At 35.7% G+C, this 22405-nt stretch overlaps 2 protein-coding genes across 2 annotated transcripts; both read left to right on the top strand.

Moving 5' to 3' along the window:
• Window positions 1-4532: 4532 nt before the first annotated feature.
• LOC135746779 (uncharacterized) lies at window positions 4533-7995 on the top strand. The gene is made up of 6 exons (XM_065265474.2): window positions 4533-4905; window positions 5013-5113; window positions 5645-5744; window positions 6010-6113; window positions 6854-6935; window positions 7036-7995. The coding sequence occupies exons 1-6, from the start codon at window positions 4641-4643 to the stop codon at window positions 7824-7826; spliced, it is 1443 nt and encodes a 480-aa protein (XP_065121546.1). The 5' UTR covers window positions 4533-4640; the 3' UTR covers window positions 7827-7995.
• Window positions 7996-14781: 6786 nt separating this feature from the next.
• On the top strand, window positions 14782-20942 carry mogs (mannosyl-oligosaccharide glucosidase). Its single transcript, XM_065265472.2, has 5 exons — window positions 14782-14851; window positions 15139-15540; window positions 15856-16079; window positions 18192-18385; window positions 18841-20942. The coding sequence occupies exons 2-5, from the start codon at window positions 15192-15194 to the stop codon at window positions 20603-20605; spliced, it is 2532 nt and encodes an 843-aa protein (XP_065121544.1). The 5' UTR covers window positions 14782-14851; window positions 15139-15191; the 3' UTR covers window positions 20606-20942.
• Window positions 20943-22405: the final 1463 nt, after the last annotated feature.

Raw genomic sequence — 22405 nt, forward strand, 5'->3', positions numbered from 1 at the left:
AAACAAAACGTGTAACTTATAGTAACATTAAATAAATAATAATTTACAAAATAAAAAACAATGATAACATTGATAATATTGTGTAATATATGTTTGTGTGTATGCAGTGGCGAGGCCAGAAACTGAAGTGAACCTCTGTGAAATAGGGTACATGCCTACTCTCAAATTACATAATTTTACATAGTGGTTAAATCGATTACATAAAGTTTTTTGAGTCATGGATCGAAAAAAAAAATGGAAATAAGGAAAATAAAATAAGAACAACTCAAGAAATTATGCACATGTATAAAAAGGCTATAAATCTTTACAAATCTTTTTAAAGCTGATCTTCCTTTTGTCCTCTCTGGTTTGATTAACACATTGACACAAACATTAACAGATTTGAATAAGCGTGGATCCAGACACTGACACACACATTTCTTTCTGAAATGTTTGCGTTCACATTAAGACATAACTGCATAGGTGTCATTTACACTGGGGACGCTGGGGACATGTCCCCACCACTTTTTGAAATTGCTGATTTTGTCCCCACCACTTTTTGAAAGCATTTGGTTAAAATGTTCTGAAAAATCAAGCAATACATGTGCGACATACACTGCAAAAATAACATTCTTACTTAATATTTTGTATTGTTTTCAGTAGAAATATCAAAAAATTCTTAAATCAAGATGAGCAAAATTTTCCTGATGAGCAAAATTACCTAAGAAAATAGTTTTTAGACAAAAAATATACAATTTAAGTGAATTTGTGATCAAAACAATTAAAAATATCTGGCAATGGAGTGAGAAAAAAAATCTAAAAATAAGACGTCTTTTTTCTTAAACACTTAATGGTGGCAGTTTCCCTGACAGGGATTAGCTTAATCCAGGACTAGGCCTTAGTTTAATTAGGAAATAAAACTAGTTTTAACAAACATGCCTTACTAAAAACATTACCTGTGTGCATTTTGAGGCAAAACAAAGGGCACTGATCAGGGCCGTGCACAGACCTTTTGAGGGGCATGTGCTGAAACTGAAAAAGGGCACCCCCTCCAAATAAATATCACTTAATAATCATCTTAATAGCTTTATATTTATTCGCTATTAATGATTGAAAAAAATCACTATTAATGAATGAAAAATGACATTTTATGATAGCTTGGCATTATACAGTGCAAACGATATCTGCCCTTTTAAGTTGGCTTTAACAATTTACATCCTGGGTGTTTGTCTGTATTAGGCCTATTTGTAGTCATGTGTTTGTGAAGTGCTCTTGTGAACTCGCTCTTATTTAATTGTAGAATATATACATTTTAATTTTTTCCTCTGCTTACATAAAGTTACATTAAAATATGTTTGAAGAAAAAAAAGGTATTCTGTTTGTTTTATAAGCTCATTTTTATTATTTGGTTAACATGTTTGTGTGATTGATATGTGATTGAGAAGAGGGGAAATAGGAGATTAAAGATCAAAATAGGAGATTATACTATACTATAGCCATACCATTAGCATATTCAACATGTATCTCTGCCTACCTGGCAAAAACTGTGCTGAGGACCAGGAACCTTGGTCTTTTGAAGGTGCAAATAACTGCATTACTAATAAATATACTAAATACTAAGTAGACTTAACTCTATGCAGTTGATTTCAGAATAAAAAGTTATGAACCAAATAATCATACAACAATCATACAACTCCCTTGACTAATTCAATGCATAAGATACATGCATATACAATAAATTATATCCAGATTGCATACTATAATGAGTGACAGGCAATATAATGTACATACTTGTATCCTTTACACGTTTTTCGTCTCTATCCAGTTTTCCCAACTGGGCATCTGATGTCTAAGACCTTTCTAATCTGATATGTTTTTGGTGTTAATGTAGGCTAGACATTTTAACGATTTTAACGATTGAGACGCGTCATGCAAAAAAAGCGGTAAAAACCCGACCGTGCATTCCGTATTGTTGTCACGGGTGCCCTTCACATGGGTGAACACTTGTTTAAAAACTGCTCGCGCTTTGTCAAAAACTCAATTTGGTCGCAGTTTGGAGCTCTTAGTGCCCCCTGATTGCCCACTCGACCAATCCCGTCTATGGATAATTCGGCTCTGCTCAAATTTATAAAACATGCGCCGTTATATGTTTCTTTCGTAATGAGACAGCATTGTACTCAAACAACAAGATACTTATTTACCGTTGCAAGACGTTCAGCTGCCTCTGACTGCTGTGGAACTTCAGCTCGCTGCACTCAGGGGGCGGAGTTAAGATGTTTGACAGACAGTTTGAGCGGATCCAAAAATATTTAGTTTTTTAATAATTTTACTTGATAAATATATTTGTAAAACACAAAGACAGAGGTAAATGTTTAACAATAGCATTAATTTATATATATAAAATAATAATAATAAAACACCTCCAAAAAAGGGCACTTCGGAGTGTAAGGACAAAAAGGGCTTGTGTTCTGCACAGGTTGAGCCCTATCTGTGCACGTGCCTGGCACTGATGTATTTTAAGATATGTCAGTTCAAGTTGTTTTCAGTTTGGACAGCTCTTAAAAATGTTTTAGTCTAGGACTTGTCTAATCCCTGTCCGAGAAACCGACCCATAATTTATTTTTCTCTCCCCATTGGCAGATATGTTTGCTTGTTTTAAAGAGTAACTAAACCCTAAACCAACTTTTTTTAGTTAATGATCTGTAAGAATGATGCTTTATTAGTGCTGTTCATTGATTTTAGTAAGTCTTTTGACATTTGGATATAAAGTGTTTTAATACTGCAATATATGGTGTAAAAACGTCTGAGTGCTGCCCTCTTCAGGTTGAACGGTGGCTACTGCAGTTGAATTTTCCTATTGGATGTTGGGTCCAAAAAATAACTCGTGACGTAAGCAGGTTCAAGCTCACCACGCCCTTGTTATGATCTCACCACACACTTAGTTCGTCCCCTCTTTCTCCGTTGGAATCTGCCCACTTTTCTTGCATTTTTCAAATATTGCCAGTGGGTGGAGTCAGGCTCTGACCAGGGGTTTAGTTACGCTTTAAGCACAAATTCCCTTAAATTGTATAGTTTTTGTCTAAAAACTAGACTTATTTTCTTACGTCATTTTGCTAATCAATAAAATACATCTTGATTTAAGAATTTTTAGATATTTCTACTGAAAACAAGACAAAAATACTAAGTAAGAAAGTCAGATTTTCAAGAAAAAAATTCTTAGTATTTTTATCTTGTTTTCAATAAATATCTAAAAATTCTTAAATTAAGATGCTTTTTCTTGATGAGCAAAACAACCCAAAAAAATAAGTCTAGTTTTTAGACCAAAAACATCAAATTCAAGTGATCTTTTGCATAAAACAAGCAAAAAAATCTGCCAATGGGGTAATTTAGTGTTGTATAAAAAATTTCAAGATTTTTTTGCTTACCCCATTGGCAGATTTTCTTGCTTGTTTTATGCACAAGATCACTTACATTTTATCTTTTTGGTCTAATATTTAAATAATAATATACATTTGATATTTTTTGCTTGTTTTATGCACAAAATCAGTTACATTTGGTATTTTTGGTCTAAAACTAGACTTATTTTCTTAGGTCATTTTGCTCATCAAGAAAAAGCATCTTAATTTAAGAATTTTTACTGAAAACAAGACAAAAATACTAAAAACATTTTTTCTTGAAAATAATTTTTTGCAGTGTATGACTGGTTTTTTGGTCCAGGGTCACATATGTTGCGTCGTGTGCTTATGGTGTGTTTTCTTTTGCATATGTAATGAATTTCATTGTAATCATTGACTTAATGCGCTGCTGTTTTCTATGGTATGGCGCTTTGGCACTTTTCGGTTAAGCTGGTGTTGTAGGGACTGTCATATTTGCAGTTGACATTGTTAAGGGTTTTATGCTGAGTATTTTTGTGTTCTTGACCGGCCTACACTATACCCATTTTTGATGCGCCGTTATTCAATATTTTTCCCGTCCTGCTGTAATGTTTTTTCATCTGATCTTTTGTCCCCACCACTTTTCAACACAAACTGACGCCCCTGCATAACTGACATAAGTTTTATGAGAATACTTGCAAAATACTACACAAAACTTTGGTATTAACTTTTATTATGTGAGATAATTTTGCGTGTATGTCACGCGCAAGGAGATTTTGTGTTTGCGTGCTTTTTAAAACGCGCGTCTCCGTGCTTGCGCTTATGAGAGTGTGCCAGTGGTGGCTGGTGACTTTTTTTTCCAGGACGGACGATGCGAAGAACATCAAAACATGTATGTAGCCCGTCGGTTTGATTGGACAGGAAATTTGATGAAAAGCTTAAGTGTAGGATGACGACATAAAAATAAAATACTTTTTTTGCACATGTGCCAAACTGAAAGTTTTGAATGTATGAGAATTTTGTCAGCGTTTTGGAATATACCAGTCTATATCCTTAGGCCTGTATTTATATTAAACGGTAAAACGTTTACATTTAATTTCATGGGGCCTTTAAGTCATATAGCGGTGTGCTTTTATTTTGAAAAGCAAAAGCGGATGTTTTTGACGCATTGTTTTCGCGACGAAATTTCGTACACATACTCCTGAAAGGACCGATTGTATGAGTTGTCTCCCCAATATCATACGATAAAATTATTATTATAGCATTGCGTATAGTAACGTCAGCGCAATGGCCAATATTTTAACGTTTCAAACACAAATAGCTTCCGTTATGGAAGTACTCGCAAACGCCGCTGTAGCAGAAATTTGCCGACTTGTTGAGGACAGCTATAACGAATTACAGCTTGAAATATCACAAAGCCAAAAGGAAAACAACATCCTTAAAAAGAAATTAAAAATGATCGAAATTCGGGAATCGTTTTATCGCAGAGCGCATAAATTAAGAAACGTGTCGACTGACTTCCCCAAAACTAGCGTATACGGCAAAGTATCAGGTAAAAGAGTCAGACAACACCGACTTGTTTTGTAGCTAATACTCTATTTTTATATTGTACAATGCATAGTTACGGTGATGAATAACACAATATGAATTTTACTTCAGGGCGGATCGTGAGAGTTCAAGTTGGTTCACTGAACAATGAGCGTAATAATGAAGAGAGATCATCCGACGAGGTCTCTGTTCAACCCGAAATACTTGACCAGGTCTGTATATATCCAATGAAGCATATACATTATTTGAACTAACATTTATTTCTATAATCTAAAAAAGACATCGACATTTATGCATTTAATCTAAAGTGATTTACAGTGCATTCATGCTTAACATTTTAATGTGTTCCAAGGACTCGAACCAATGACCTTTGCGTTGCTAACATATTGCTCTGCTATTGACCCATGAACATGATTTCTAGCCCATGGGTTAGAAAAAAATCCTGCCACCCATTAACTTCCACTGTATGGCTGCAAAACCACTGAGAGATTTCTTAAAATATTTGTGTTATTATTTCACCATCCCAATGCTCCTTTTAAAAATGTACATAAAATGTATGTGTACATCTCATTTGTAATCGCTTAACTATATTATAATATCTATATCATATCAGTCATTAGGTATTCAGGTGTCTAGATATAATTAGTGACATTAAAAACCAGCATATCTTGACAAACCAATAGTATTGCTATAGGATATTTTTATCCCTTGAGGAATGATGGCAGCATTGTGCTTTTTATCAGTCCATAGGGGATGAAGATTCAGATATTCTTATCATTAAAGAGGAAAGACCTGACAACATGTGTGAACAACCAGATAGAGGAGCAGGGACCACTGAAAATCGTGAGTATGGGGTCTTTAATATCTTTGATAATTATTTTAAATTGCATAACACAGGGTACATTTACATGATAACAATTATTCTAAAAGCATTTTAAAATAAATGTTTGAAAAATGTCACACAGATCCTCAGGAACAGCTAAAATTGGTTAAAATTATGCATGCAATTTATGTGAGTAAATGGTAAAAGCATGCTATATGATGAAATAAAATGATATTTTACCTATTATTTATGCTTATTTTATTTTCTGGTATATCCTTTTTGTAGAAAAAGAAGACACCCAGTACCGAAATGCAGGAGGTTTTGTAACCGTCGACAGAGATAACTTCATAGACCAGAACACTACCAGTGTTCAACACTGCCATCAAGAGGTCAGTAGAAGATTGTGAACACGTCTTTAAAGGGGACATTTCTCAAGACTTTTTTTAAGATGTAAAATAAATCTTTGGTGTCTCCACAGTACATATGTACCATATAGATAATTTATAATAGCATGTTAAAATTGCCATTTTGTAGGTGTGTCATTTTAAATGCAAATAAGCTGCACTCAATGGCAGTGTCATGGTGGGATAGTGCAGATTAAGGGGCGGTATTATCCCCTTCTGACATCACAGGGGGAGCCACATTTCAATGACATATTTTTTACATGCTTGCAGAGAATGGTTTACCAAAAGTTACTGTGTTGATCTTTTTCACATTTTCTAGGTTGATAGAAGCACTTGGGACCCAATTATAGCACTTAAACATGGAAAAAGTCAGATTTTCATGATATGTCCCCTTTAAGTTTAGTTGTGTACAGGCAAATATTACAAATATTATTATTACTTATTTATTTTTAGGTAAAGGAATTTTAACCAAAAGTCATTCGTAGCTCACTTGACTTTTGCTGGAAAACCAAAAATCAACACCACTTTTGTTTTTATAAGCTGCATTGGAAAGCTGCAAAAAAATAATTGATACTATAAAATAATTTTTTTTAAAGATTTAACTGGTCTGTGTTCCGCCGTGAAATAGAAATCAAAACAGAATCTTTCAAATTTCCCCTAATGAAATAACTTACATTACTTTGTAAATAACATTACAAATTAATTTCCTTATTTCCTCCTGTCAGACCAATGGAATGCAACCTGATCTCCTTAACAATGAAAACCCAGAAATGACTGTAACAGGACCAGACACGCATATCCTTGGGGGTAATTACAAAATTGTTTTGTGTTTTCAGTGGCTTTATTTAAAGATATTCACCTGCTGAGTTGTGTGTTGTCTATCTAATGATGTTACATTTCAAAATAGATGAAACCGGAATGCAGAGACATTCTGATGGAGAGACAGAGAATAGCCTGCATTCAGTCAACACCTATGCCTCATGGGATGCCAGGACATTTGACGTAACTACAAACAATCCCTCCTACGCTGAATCTGAATGCAACGCAGGACCTTCTGTAAATCGATTTTTGATGTACAGAGGGAGTGCAGATCCCACATGTTCATATGCAACTCAATTGGACTGTAACGGACTGTCGATCCATGATGTGGAGAGTCATGTAGCACACAACGACGGAGCCGCTGGACTTGAGAAAGTGGTCATTTCTCAGTCCGAATTATCCCAATTTAGTTCAGACACTCCTCAGATGCAAAGAAAGTTTATGTGTAAACATTGCGGAAAATTTTTCTCTCAACCAAGTGCTCTCCTCCTGCACCAGAAGCTTCATACCGGAGAGAGGCTTTACAGCTGTACACTCTGTGGTAAACGGTTTAGTCAGGCATCCAGTCTCAAAAGGCACCATGGCATTCATAGAGGAGAGAAGCCATTCAGGTGCCTGCACTGTGGCAAGCATTTTTCCGACCAGAGTAATCTCAAAAAACATGTGAATGTTCATACAGGTGAGAAACCTTATGGTTGTAGCCAATGTGGGAAAATGTTCAATCAGTCTTCTAACCTCAAAACGCACATGAAGATCCACACACGTGACAAGCCTTTCACGTGCGAGCGATGTGGACGGATGTTTGCGTACAAATACATCTTGGTGAAACACCAACAGAGAAACTGTATGTCTCAGCTAAGTCCTGCTGGACAAATATAGACTTTGGTCAAAAGGTGGGGAAGACTCTCCAAGGCCATCTTTCAATTTATTTATGATGCAGGAGTTTAAAGTTTGCTAATTAAATTTCAAACACATTCACACTGCTGGGACATGGTGGCAATTTGTATTACATTTAATGTGTATTAAAATTAACATAAGATGACCTTAATGCATATTTGTGGTTTTATTGTGCACGATTAATCACAGATTAAGATTATTCAAAAGATAAATTCAAAATTCACTAATATAAACTACTTTTGCCAAGGGGCATCCTATTGGTCTCTATCGTGAAGCCAATGTGAAAGCCAATTTATCGACTGGCCGTTAGAGATTGGCTCCAAAAAGGAGTCAGTCTCATAAACTTTAAACTTGTTAAAACTTTAAAGCAGATACAAATATTTTTACAGCCCAATATAGCTAATATATAGCCTAGTTTAGAAACAGAAAATTTCTAGTAATACTGAACTGCAGTGGCGGCCGGTGACTTCTCTTCCCAGGGGCTTCTGCAAAATATGTGTTTAGCGTGTCGAGTGTGGCTTTTCATGTCAAAGTATGTGTTTGGTGAGTCATGTAAACATAATATGTTTACATGACTCACCAAACACATACTTTGACATGAAGAAATATTATTCGCATCATGCGTCATGTCAAAATATGTGCCTGCTACAGACGCGTTGAAAGAGTTAATAATAAAAGAGACATACTCTGCAGGTGTGTCATTAAAAATAACACGTCATACCCAAATGCTCCTGACCTGTTTCATAGTTTTTCTGTTGAGCGGGAGCTTTAACAGTTTTAAAACCATTTGTCATAAGGTCCCGTCCTGTCAAAAATTGTCTTAGAATTAAAGTATTCTGCCTAATGCATCAACACAGTCTTTATGGTTATAGATTTTACTAATGACTTGATGGAATCCTTTGGCTGATTTTGTCACAGATTCGTCCGTTATGCCAGTGGTTCCCAAACTTTTTCAGCGTGTGGCCCCCCTTGTGTAGGGTGCATTCCTTAGCGGCCCCCCCAAAGAAAATTTGTGACAAAAAACTGTTCTAAAACTCAACATTTTAATAAAAAAACATTAAATTATACGAAAAAGTAGTGCTTTTGGTTAGTAGCCTTATTTTTTTTTAGGTTTAATTACACAGAATTCATGATAAATTAATGTATTTCGTAAAATTTCATAAAACTGGGGCCCCCCTGGCACCATCTCACGGCCCCCCTGGGGGCCCCGGCCCCCAGTTTGAAAACCACTGCGTTATGCTACGGGCTAAAACAGAAAAAATATAGCAATTATTCTGTTTAGATGCAGTGTATATATCTGTAAACTTTCTCAATTTAGAAGACCATATTAATTTTGGCACATATTTCTGGGATGTATTTTGCATTCTTAGTACGAATCTCTTTATTTTAGTTTGTATATGGCACGTCCTATCATTTTGAGTCATAATTAGCCAAATATAAAACGCAGTATAAAGCAATGAAATATACTGACTGTAGTATTTTGGATTAAATAAATTCTTAAAGATGTAGCCCAACTGGCTGAACTGGCTCATGTTATCACTCAGTGTTTCAGACAAATGCAGGAAAATTTCCAAAAAATATATAATTTGGAATACTTTTTTAAATATATTCGTACTTTTACTTAACCTGTTATTTGTGTCTAAATTATATTATAATTAAAATTTTTATTGTTCTAGTTTTATCATGTAATTACTGTAATTTTGTCTGTAGAGTCCGATAAGTCCATTTTTCTAATAGCAGAAGTTTATGACCATAAACATCGTAATGATTATCCCTTGATAATAGCTTAGACCATTTGAAAAGACTTTTTAATTAAAGGCGGAGTCCATGATGTTTGAAAGCCAGTGTTGATATTTGAAATCGCCTAAACAAACACGCCCCTACCCCAATAGAATCTGGACCTTCTGTTGATAGACCAGCCCCACACATACGCAACCCGGCATTTGATTTGATTTGATTGGCTATAAGTGTGTTTTGGTAGTCGGCCCGTCTCCTTTTCCAAACCGTTTTTCAAACATCGTGGACTCCGCCTTTAAGTGGTGTTGTCCCATGAGCGGGACACCTAAGTTTACAATATTTTCTATGTACATTTTATGTATATCACAACAAACTGGGACAGGGCAAAACAATAGATTTTTTGATTGATCGATATATATATACATGTATATATATATATATATATACATGTATATATATATATATATATATATATATATATATATATATATATATATATATATATATATATATATATATATATAATTTTTTTACGTGATCGATTCAAAGGCCACAAATCGATTTTTTTTTCATATTTATTTTCGAAAACATTGAACGTTAGATTAACGTTAAACTAATTACTAGTCTTCTCCACTTCTGTCACCATCTTTTTTGTCTTGCGCGATGTTACCAAGGAGTGAGAGGCGAGCCATTTATTTAATCGGTTCTTAAAATAGCGGTTTCAGGCACTTCCTAACGGTAACACTTTACAATAAGGTTCAGTAGTTAACTACATTAGTTAACATGAACTAGTAATGAACTGCACTTATTAAGAATACAGCATTTATTAATCTTTGTTAATGTTAATTTCACCTATTACTAATTCTTGTTAGCGTTAGTAAATGCCCTTTGAACTAACATGAACAAATAATTAAAAGCTTTATTTCTATTAACTAACATTAACAAAGATTAATAAATACTGTAAAACATGTATTGCTTGTGGTTTGTTCAAGTTAGTTAATACACTAATGTTAACTAATGAACCTTATTGTAAAGTGTTACCTTTATAACACTAAAACCCTACTCTAAACCTGAAAAATCATGACAAACTACATATCACTAGAAAGCTCTCAGAATGTAGTTTTCATATTTCAAAGTCATCTGATGATAGAAATAATGTATTGACAGTTTAAACAATTTATTTATATAATTTATATTATTTTTATTTTTTTAAATAAATGTAAACTGCTATAACAATTAATTTATTTTTAAGTGTTTTCTTTAAAACAAGACCAAGATTAGGCTTCTGGACCAAAAATATTAATTTGAAAGTGAATATCATATTTTCACCTCCCACCCAAAGGCTATTTGTGCCACTTAAGGGGTTTAGTGTGTCAAATTAATGAAGTAAGCCATTTTTATGTACTGTGTATCTTATAAGTAATTTATTTACACCCACTTTTATTAATTTATTAAAATCACAGTAAAGAAATCATCCTTTTTTTGCATTTTATATGCTCACCAGCACAAAATCTTTCCCCTGTCGAAGTGCCAGAGCCTGACCTTAATTTATTTGTTGTAACAGAAGGCAGGACCAGATAAGTTTTTAGTCACTATGTTTTGGAATTCAATTATTTTGATTAATATGGATGTTAAAAGGCCAAGGTGTTTTCAGCCTCTGGTATTCCCAGAAAGTGTCTGTAAGGTTTCAGCTCAAAATACACCACAGATCTTCCATTATACAACATTGAACATTTAATGCCGCAATGAAAAATGCACTGTTTTTGTGTGTGTTTCTTTAAATGCAAAGAAAGCTTCTGTCCCCCCCCATGCAAAGGTGGGGGTTGAGCGCTTCACGTTGATAAGGGATCCCCAATAGCCTGTTTTGTATGACTGTTGCTGTTTAAAGGAGATTACACAAAGAATAATAGATGGATTTTTATAATAACAGGATGTTTCTGCACACACACTGGCGACTCATTTTCTGAAAGAAAAACATTTTAAATTCTAAATTTTTTAGGTTAGGGGGGCTTTAAAGTGTTGAAATTTTGCTACCAAATTGACCACACACAACACTGTGTATATATGTATATTTAGAACAAGGCTTCATTCCAAGATTGATTTTCTCTCAATTATGTCACTGGCAAATGTTTACTGATTGGTTAAAGGGTTAAAAGCACTACTTACCAGACAGACTATTAGCTGACAGCATCATTGTACTTTTGTCATAACCCTGCAGTGTAAAGAACTTTTGTTAAACTACTAAAAAGAAATATTTTAGAAGGACAATGGCCAAAACTATACCATCTTATGTGTGGGTGTGACATAAATAAATAGTTAATTAATACCTTGTCATGCTAGCCTGGACTAGTATAACCACACTTAGGCGAGAAGGACCATGCAGTATATTTACTAAGGAGATAATTAATGTTTTTATATAGAGGGTTGGGCGGTAGCAAACAGCAAAACTAGTTTAACTGCATTACTCAGTAGTGATGTGAGTGAAAGCAGATAAAATTTTGCCAAGATTTTTTTAAGTATAACTTTTTCCCTGAAGCATTGTGGCAGCATCAGCCAGATTTTTTTTTCAGTCATATACAACCCTAACTCATAGCTTTAAAAGTGACCCCATCTATATTGCTCCTTTGTATTTTTAGTTTATTGTTATAGACTGCTTATTTCTTAAATTATAAATAATAATTAAAAACGTTATCATTTTTTTTTTTATATAAACTAATGGGCTGCTAGTCTTTCTTACGTGGTTTGGAAAAAAAGTTGTTAATTGGTTTGTGTGGGGAATGACAAATTCAGTGAGGTCATTTGATGCTACACATTTGATGCTACCCTATTTAAAAGAATGTTCACTCACGTGCAGTAGGCCAACAAACTGGTCCATGTTGTATGTTACACATCATTACTGTATGTGATGGTGTGGTTGAGGATGATAACAAAGACAGAATGCAACTTAATAAATTAGCCGTCTAATCAATTAAATAACAAAAGAGAGCCCTTGCAAAATTAATGAGGAATGTAACAATGAGCACATAGCCTACACAATCAAAGCCAGACAACAATGAGAACTTAAATCTTAAATACACACCCCAAAAAATAAACTTAACAGAAAACAGGTGTGCACTATTTAGAAACAATGAATAACCAGGGCAACTATTAATAACTAAATACAAATAAAGGCCCAAACGGAAGCATTAAATATAATTATTACACAGCTCTCTGGAATGCTTGATTCTGATTGGTCAGTTGAGACATTTGCAGGTTTGTTCTTTTCAAATAATAACCGCTCCAAAGTAATAACGCATAGCCGGTACTACTTGTACGATTAAAATCGCTCCGCGCCAATAAAGATTACTGTTTGGCGCCATCTTGTGACAAACACTGGACAACCACCATTAAGAATGGAAAATTTTGACATTAATTTTAACATGTACGGAAAAAACAAAATATTTAAACAGTGGATAGAACAACGACAAGACACAGAGAGCTTACTGAGACTGAACTTGACAAAATAGAGCATGACAGCTACGAAGCCAACACACAAAAAAATACAGAATGGGCATTAAAACTTCTCAAAGACTGGGTAAAAGAGAAAAAAATGGAGACAGACAAGTATGAAGCAGAGGATCTTAATAAGGTATTACGATCATTTTATGCATCTGTGCAAAGTTTCGCAGAAGGGTAAAAATGTTAATTTAAAACAAATATGCCAATAAAATTTTCAAATTCATATTCATGTCCAGTTTTTTTTCTTATGTGGCAAGTAGTCGTGTAATAAGCGGGATAATGTAGAGGCAGCCTGTAGTTATCGCGAAATAAGCCACTTCAATATCCCTTACTTAAACGATTTTAAAAGATCATACCAAATTCACTCCCCGGACTCTGTCCCCTGCATTTCCCACAATTCTAGCCCTTTAAATAACCCTATAAACAATAAAACATGTATTTTTACACACAAAATATATTTCTATGGTCTTCACATGCATGTACATTATCTGTGGGTTCATGTAATAGCCTACTTATTTGGTGTGGTGAGACTAATTAAATTATTTTAAACCTTAAAAGTAAATATTTTAGATTTAGGTACACATTCTCTTAAATCGCTTTAAAACATTTAAAGTTATTCTGCACAATTCTGCAGATTTTGCATAACCATTTTCAGCAGAAACGGCAAAAACTACATCGATTACGTCTGGACCTGCTAATCACAAATGGGAACAAAGAAACGCAGATAAATGTGCTAAAACAGCGTTTCTTAACAGGAGGGCCAGGGCCCACTAGGGGCCTCAACAAACTTCCAAGGGGCCTTAAAGGAGCTTATGTGTCATATTTGTAGTCGAAATGTAACATACATTTAGAATTTGGTGCCTATTTGACCGAGAAAATGGGTGTTTGTCTCACCCCCTCAACAAAGATTTTGGACTTCCTTCTTTCAATGATGCAAAATTATGATTTTTACATCATTGAAAGAAGGAAGTGCAACACCGAAATCTGTATTTCTCCTGTCTCAATGGCAACTGACGAAATGACGCATGACCATTCAAAAACATGACTGGGGTTCTTACTATACAACGCGTAATGCAAAAAGCGGTTAAGTGTCCCTTTAAGATGACTTAAAATGATTAAAATAAGACAAAAGAAGTTTTCGAAAAATAAAACACAAAATCAAGATATTTATTAGTGTTTGTTTATTTTCCGTACAAATATGCTAATGTCAAGCTTTAGAATTATTTATTTTTTAGAAATTGAAAGTTGGGGGCCTTTATACTGTTGTGCACAATAGTGGGGCATTGAAGTGAAAAAGGTTGAATACCCCTGTAGGCTACTAAAAGACTTTTAATGCAGACTAGATAATGAAACCCAAACAGACTAATATGACATAAAGATGATGAATTATTGGGCATCTTTAATACTTTCAAAAAGTATTTTTGTATATTTATAAGGTTAGATGAGTTCTTTGCTACCGAGTGTATTGCACAGCCACCAGTATGAAAAAAATCTGTCTCTGTTACTGACCTAAATTACTTTTTTTATTTCCTGATGACTTAGAAAACGAAAGCTAGTGAAATTTAAATGAAAATACAAAAAAAATCACACATATATTACAGTATTATTACAATATTTTATGTGTATTTCTGCCCATTCGAACGACGAATGACTTTTATTATGAAAAGTAGTGAACTAGAGTAGTTTTACTACAGTAACTTCACTTTATGGCAATGCGGAAGTTCTCTTGCTGATGATAACGATTTCCAGTAGTGTACTGACACGTAGATAAGGTAATATCAACCACAATATCATTTATTTTAATATTGTTTCGTGTTAATTTTAATATTATTTTGTATAAAATATGTTTAACGTATCTTACAGAAAGAGCCACTCGTTCAGACAATACTCGTAATACTGACGCTCTGAATCTCATTCATTCATTCGTCCATCCAACTATACATCAACTGAAGCTTCTCTTGCATACCACATTATTTGGTCTATAAGATAGAATGCTATGAAACATATACTGTATACCACATAGTGTGATAATGCTAGGTTGTTTTGTGCTGGTTTGCAGGTGCATTTGAATGACTGTCACTCCCAGATAAGGTTGGTTACGCGAAAGGAAAGATGGGTAAGCGGCGTAAGAGGGTCTCAACGGGTGATACAGTGCCCAGTCCTAGAAAGGATGAAAAAACACCTGCTCCTCCTCGTAGGGAGAAGAAAAAGAAAACTGACATTGGAAAGGTGTTCATCAATATATCCATCGGCTTGTGCATCTTCAGCCTCACCTGGTTTTTCTATGCTCTGTACATGCGCGCAGCCTTGGCCAAGAGGGTCGTGACCTTGCACCCTTCTCAACGGGTCCTGAATGATAATTACTCAAGTCCTGCTGTATCTCAAGAGAGATTCTGGGGTTCCTACCGACCCCAGGTGTACTTTGGCATGAAAACAAGAAGTCCCAGATCTGTTGTGACAGGTGAGGTTTATTTCAGTTTGATGCAGTTTGTCAGCATCTAATATTTTATTGTGCTTCTATTGTTATATTTGAAATATTATCACAATAATCTTTAGTTTATTTTGATACTGTGGCATAAATCGTAAAGCAGTGCGTTTTCAGTGCAAAGGTCAATGGTTTAATAGCAGGGACACACATACTCATAAAATGTGTTGTTTGTGCACTGTACTGTAAGTTACATTGGATCAAAGTGTTTGGCAAACGCACAAATCTACTTTAAATGATTTGTAGCCTCACTATTGTGATTTATAATAACTAAAATTTGTTTTTACTTAGGCTTAATGTGGATGCAGCAGTCTACTGATATGGATGTCAATTTAAGGCACACTTGCGAGCAGGGGGACCATTTGCAGGGCTATGGATGGCTGATGCACGATGGGGTCTCTTTTGGGGTCCAGGAGATTCATGATCGCCATTTCACCTTGACTACAGAGTTTGTAAAGCGTATGGGTGGAGATCACGGTGGAGACTGGACTTGGAGGATTACTGCCAAGCAACATGTAAGTAGTATAATATTTAGGATGAATAAAACTATGGGAGTAATTTAAAATAAAGATATAAGACTTTTTACTAATATGGCTCTTTACAATGAGATATAATAAGCTATAATAAGCCTTTGCAAATTTTATTCCATAAACGAAATTGTTCAGTAACTGTGAGGTTATGCGGGATAAAATGTGTAATATTCAGCTTGTTATGTAATCATAACATTGACATACACCGTAAAAATATTTGCTGCATAAATTTTTTTTTAACAAGTGTAAAATAATGTTTTAAGGTAAGAATCTGCTTTAAGGTAACTGTTAGAATTTTAGGGGGTCCTTGAACATTTTGTCCCCTGTAAGAGGTCCCTGGCTGCAAAAGTTTGAGATCCCTTATTATAGTGTAAAAACCCAAAAAAGCATTACGGGGTAAGATCTTAGTGATAATTTACCCAAAAATACAAATTCTGTCATCATTTTCTCATGTTGTTGTAAAATTGAATACATTTCTTTTTTTCTGATGAACACAAAAGAAGATATTTTGCTAAATTATGACTGGTAATTGACTTCCGTAAGTAGGAAAAAAATATATATGATGGAATTCAATGTGTACCGTCAACTGTGTGCTTACCATCATTTATCAAAATATCTTCTTCATAATTTATCACAATACTTCCATAATATTTGTTTTCCTACTATGGAAGTGAATGGTTACAATCAGCTGTGTGCTTACCCAGGGTTTCCCGCAGAATATTTATTAGTTAAGGTGGTAGGGTTGGGTGGGTGGCCGGGGCCGAGGGGCGTGGCAATCAAAAGGGGCGTACGTGTCATGATGAAAAGGTATTTTTATTTAAAACACTCAAATAAAACTTAATTTTGAAGAAACTATGACAGAAAATAAACACATACTAGATTATTAATGAATTAAATGTTTTTAACAGAGACCTTTAACGGGAATAGCTGCATGATGAAGTGAAACTAAAGGGTTAAATAAACACAAACTAAAGCAGATGTTGTAGAACATCTGGCGAACGATGATAGATAGCGCAAAAATTGTAAAAAAAAAAAAAGATTATTTCCCACATATAATTAAATCAACTTAAAGGAGTGTAAATACTGTAGCATGTAAATAATGCACATAAATAAAGTGAGCAAGAGCGCTCAACAATTATATCGAATCAACAGGCATGTGAAACCTAGCTAGCAGGTTGCTCAAACAACAAAATATCAGCTAACTTACTTTAAATTTGCAAGAACTATAGACTTATACAATAACAGGCTTAAATAACCCCAAAACATAAGTCCACTTAACTGAAGCCCGAACTGAAAAGTGCTGCGGGAAACCCTGCTTACCATCATTTATCAAAATATCTTCTTTTGTGTTTATCAGAAAAAAGGAAATTCATACAGATTTAAACAACATGAGGATGAGAAAATGATGACAGAATTTTCATTTTAAGAGTGAACTACCCCTTTAAGAAGCTGGTGGATAAAATGCAGTATTAACACTCGTGCAAACTGTAGGCAAAAACTAAAGTATAACTTGTTTTTATATATATTTAGAATTTTCTTAATAGCCATAGTTACTGTACATTTGTGATAAGTTTACTATTATTCTAAAATGTAAAAAAAAATAAAATTACTACGTGACTGTGAACTTTTTGAATGGTAGTGTATGTCAGCACAGTAAACAGTTCATCAGTGAACCATGTCACATAAAAAAAGTCAATAGCAGATTTCTCAAGTTCTTTATCTATGTATTTTTTATTCTTTCAACTCTTCCCCAAGTAGTTTAACAGTTAAGCAGAATAAACAAATACACATTTCATTGAAGCAAGAATAAACAACCAAGCCAGTATTACCAGTATTTTGGTATTTTAGTTAGGTGAACAACAAACAAACATGCTTGTAATTCTGGAGGTAATAAGTATTGCGGTTGTTTTCTTAGCACACAGTCTTAAGTTGTTCTGTCATTATACACAAAACAATTGTTGTTTAGACATATAAATAAATTGGAGGCAAAAATATTGTTCTATTATTAATATTAGGTATGGTTAACTGTAATTTCATTAAACACAAACATTTTTTAGTCATCTCAGCATCACAACTTTCATTGTTTCTGATTGGCAGAGCTCTGGTGCCACAGCTCCAGTGATTTCGCTGATGTTCTACGTAGCCACAGATATTCAGGGTTCCTTGCAAGCTCATGCACAGGAGAAAAATCACTTGAGCTCTGTTACAGGAACATCTGAGGAGCTTGGCAACTTCAAGATCACTTTTGGAAAACCCACCGCAGGGGAAGGTGCAACTGGCAAATATGCCAGGTATTTTATACATCGACACAAAAATGTGTTAAAAATGTTTAACGTTAACTAAGCATTGTAAGCTTATGCATTGACTAAACAGCAATAAACAGTATAGCAATAATTAGCAATGTATGTATTTTATGTATATCGATTATGCATCATAGTATATTATACATAATATATTATGACTTAGTTTGTGTCACTTTTTTGTGATTTGCTGATCTACATATAAAATCATCTTTCATAATGTAAAGAACAAAATGAGACAATATAGAATTTATATATTTCATATTGACTGAGAAGGTAATCTCAAAGATTGAAATGATAATATAAATGATTAATTGGTCACATTTATTCAGTATTAACAACTTTTTACATAGTCATACACTAATTTTGCAAGGATGTGAGAGGGGAAAAAAGATATTTGAAATGTCATTTTTTTCATTTAGTGACCATATATCTTTCCTCCTCAGATATAATTACTTACAGACCAGGAGCCCTGGCCTGGATAAGATGACAGATATAGTGAAGAACAGCCTCAATCACAAGTTTATTTTCAGTCCTCCCAAAGGCGAAAGGAGACCATATTTCTCAGTGGATTCTCACAAAGTCTCAAACCATCAGAATCAACAGCAAGATCCCAAGACAGAGAGTGACTTTGTGGTGCATCAGGTGACCGTTCAGACACCTTTCCAAATTGAAGTTCTGTTCGAATCCGGAAGCTTTCACGAAAGACCGAATCAGCTTGCAGGCTCAGTGCTAACGGATGAGCTGGAGATGCGCAAGGCAGCTTTTGATGAGAGGTTTGAGAGCACATTTGGCCTCCAAGCTAAAGGGTTCACATCTTCACAGATAAAATTTGCCAAGGCAGCTTTAAGCAACATGCTTGGTGGATTGGGATATTTCTACGGCCAGTCGGTCGTACAGTCGGTTTATAACGAACACCCCTTGCTTTACCCCGAAAGCCCACTGTTCACGGCAGTACCGTCTCGCTCTTTCTTTCCAAGGGGCTTTCTCTGGGACGAAGGGTTTCATCAGCTTCTCCTGAGCAAATGGGACCCTCGGTTATCCCAGGAGGTCATAGCACACTGGCTCGATCTTATCAACGTCGAGGGCTGGATCCCCCGTGAGCAGATCTTGGACGATGAGGCACGCAGCAAAGTACCGTCCGAATTCATAGTGCAGCACAATGAAAATGCCAACCCCCCCACGTTGTTCCTGGTTCTGCAAAAGCTGGTTGAAGAACTGGAGGCCAAGCCAGATACGCTTTCTTCTCAGACCATGCTTCCTGTATTGAGACGGCTGTATCCGAGATTGCAGACGTGGTTCGAGTGGTTTAACACCACACAAGTTGGACCTGTGGCCAACTCCTACCGCTGGCGAGGTAGGGACAAAGACACCAATCTTTATCTAAATCCGAAGACCCTGACTTCCGGTCTGGATGACTACCCACGGGCCTCTCACCCTTCAGCTGATGAGAGGCATGTGGATTTGTATTGCTGGATGGCCCTGGCCTCTGGGATTATGGCAAATGTGGCGAGAATACTTGGGGAACCCTACCAGGTGTATGAGAATTCCCATTATACTCTCAGCAATAATGATCTGTTAAATGAACTGCACTGGTCCGATAATCTGCGGGCCTTCAGTGATTATGGAAATCACACCCAGTCCGTGTCACTTCAGCAAGAGAAAGTGTTTGTGCCTCCTGGACAACCACGACACCAGTTCCCAGTAACGCGACTGGTTCGTTCCGTTCGTAGAGCACCCAAGTTGCAGTATGTGAATGCGTTAGGCTATGTTAGCCTTTTTCCTTTCTTGCTACATATCCTGACACCAGACTCTCCGAAATTAGAGCATATTTTACGAGACATTCACGATCCTGAACGCCTTTGGACGCCCTACGGTCTCCGCTCTCTCTCACGTTCAGATCCTCTGTACATGAAGAGGAACACGGAACATGACGCCCCCTACTGGCGAGGTCCCATTTGGATCAACATCAACTACCTGGCTGTTAGAGCATTGCATCACTATAGTAACATTGATGGACCGTACAAGGAAAAAGCAGCTGCCATCTATCAGGAGCTCAGGACTAACCTTATCAATAATGTTTACAAGCAGTATCTGGAAACAGGGTACATCTGGGAACAATATAATGATAGCACTGGCAGGGGACAGGGTAGCCACCCCTTTACAGGCTGGTCAGCTTTGACTGTACTAATAATGTCTGAAAACTACTGAGAATTTGTAGCAGGCCAAAATCAACATGATATTCAGAGTCAGGATGCTGAATTGGTGCCATGTGTTTGTATGTTCCAACAAAATGTATTTTGTTTTTACATCGTGTGAAAAAAAACTGTTTTATTTTCTCATTTGTTATGATTAAGCCCAAACTGTATAAAAATGTACGTTTTACATACCATTTAATGTGATTTAATGAATATCCTCAGGTTCGATGAGGCGCAAGCCTTTTCTTGTATCAGGCAAAACAATGTTATCTGTATTAACCTGGGAAACAACGGTGCACCATTTTCTTGTTTCATTGCTACAGTATTTGGCTAATTTAAAAAAATAAAATTCGTATTAATTGTTCTTTAGTGTATGTAAATCACTTTATGGTCTGTATTATTTGTGGCAGGTGACATCTTTTTCGAGTGCGCACGATGCAGAGCTAGTCACAGCAAAAATATGCTTATTTTCCAGCTCCCCTAGATTTAAACATTTGATTCATACTGTTTTGGAATCCATTCAGCAGATCTCCGGTTCTGGCGCTACCACTTTTAGCATAGCTTAGCACAATCCATTAAATCTGATTAGACCATTAGCATTGCCCTAAAACTTAACCAAAGATTTTTGATATTTTTCCTATTTAAAACTTGACTCTTCTGTAGTTACATAGTGTACTAAGACCGATGGAGAAGTTTTGGAAAAGTTGCGATTTTCTAGGCAGATATGGCTAGGAACTATATTCTCATTCTGGCGTAATAATCAAGGACTTTGCTGCTGTAACATGGCTGCAGCAGGTGTAGTGATATTACGCAGCAGCCAAAAACAGTCCCCTTATTATATTTCAATAGCAGGGGACTATTTTCGGGCACTGCGTATTAGTGCGTAATATCATTGCACCTCCTGCAGCCATGTTACGGCAGCAAAGTCCTAGTTTGGTATAGTTCCTAGCCATATCTGCTTAGAAAATTGCAACTTTTAATTTTCTGTCGGTCTTATTACATGATGTAACTACAGAAGAGTCAAGTTTTTAATAGTAAAAATATCAAAACTCTTTGGTTATTTTTGAGTGTGATGCTAAATGGTCTAATCAGATTCAATAGATTATGCTAAGCTATGCTACAAATGTTAGCGCCAGACCCAGAGATCGGCTGAATGGATTCCAAAACGGTCAGAATCAAATGTCTAGGGGAGCTGGAAAATGAGCAAAACAAGTGGAGTGTCTCTTTAAGCCATTTCCTGGAAATGCGTGTGTAAATGGTACTTCTTCTGCGCCCCATATTGAGTTTCTGCACTAGGAAGCCTTCTGGCTTTTGGATCTATCTGCATTTTACCGTAATTCATTGAGAAGCATAGAAAGCATCATCGGACGATTTATCGCCCATCCCTATCATGCGTCATTTCAAAATTTCCTGTCTGCTGCAGATGCTTCGAAGGGGTTTATGATAAATGTGATGCTCCAGTTTGCCAGATACTCGCTCAATCTCATGTGTAATCAGAGTTTAGTGTTAAGTTTTGCGAGCATTTTGTGAATGTGAGCATCATTTTTTTCATAAACCCTTTTGAAGCGTGTGCAGCAGGGACGTATTTTTACAAGACGCATGATGCACATAGGTTCACATGACGCAACAAACTCATAATGACATGACGAGCAACACACGACACTCCGAAAGACATATTTTCAATTTGCGCTCCTCGGAAGAGAAGTCACGGCCATCACTAGTCGTATGTCCTAAAAGTATCGATCAACATTTGCAATAAATAGAAAAGTGCCGTGGCATTGGGACCAAGACTTTTAGATCTGTAAGATCTCAT

The sequence above is a fragment of the Paramisgurnus dabryanus genome, chromosome 4 (genome assembly GCF_030506205.2).
Source record: "Paramisgurnus dabryanus chromosome 4, PD_genome_1.1, whole genome shotgun sequence".
NCBI classification, from domain to species: Eukaryota; Metazoa; Chordata; class Actinopteri; order Cypriniformes; family Cobitidae; genus Paramisgurnus; species Paramisgurnus dabryanus.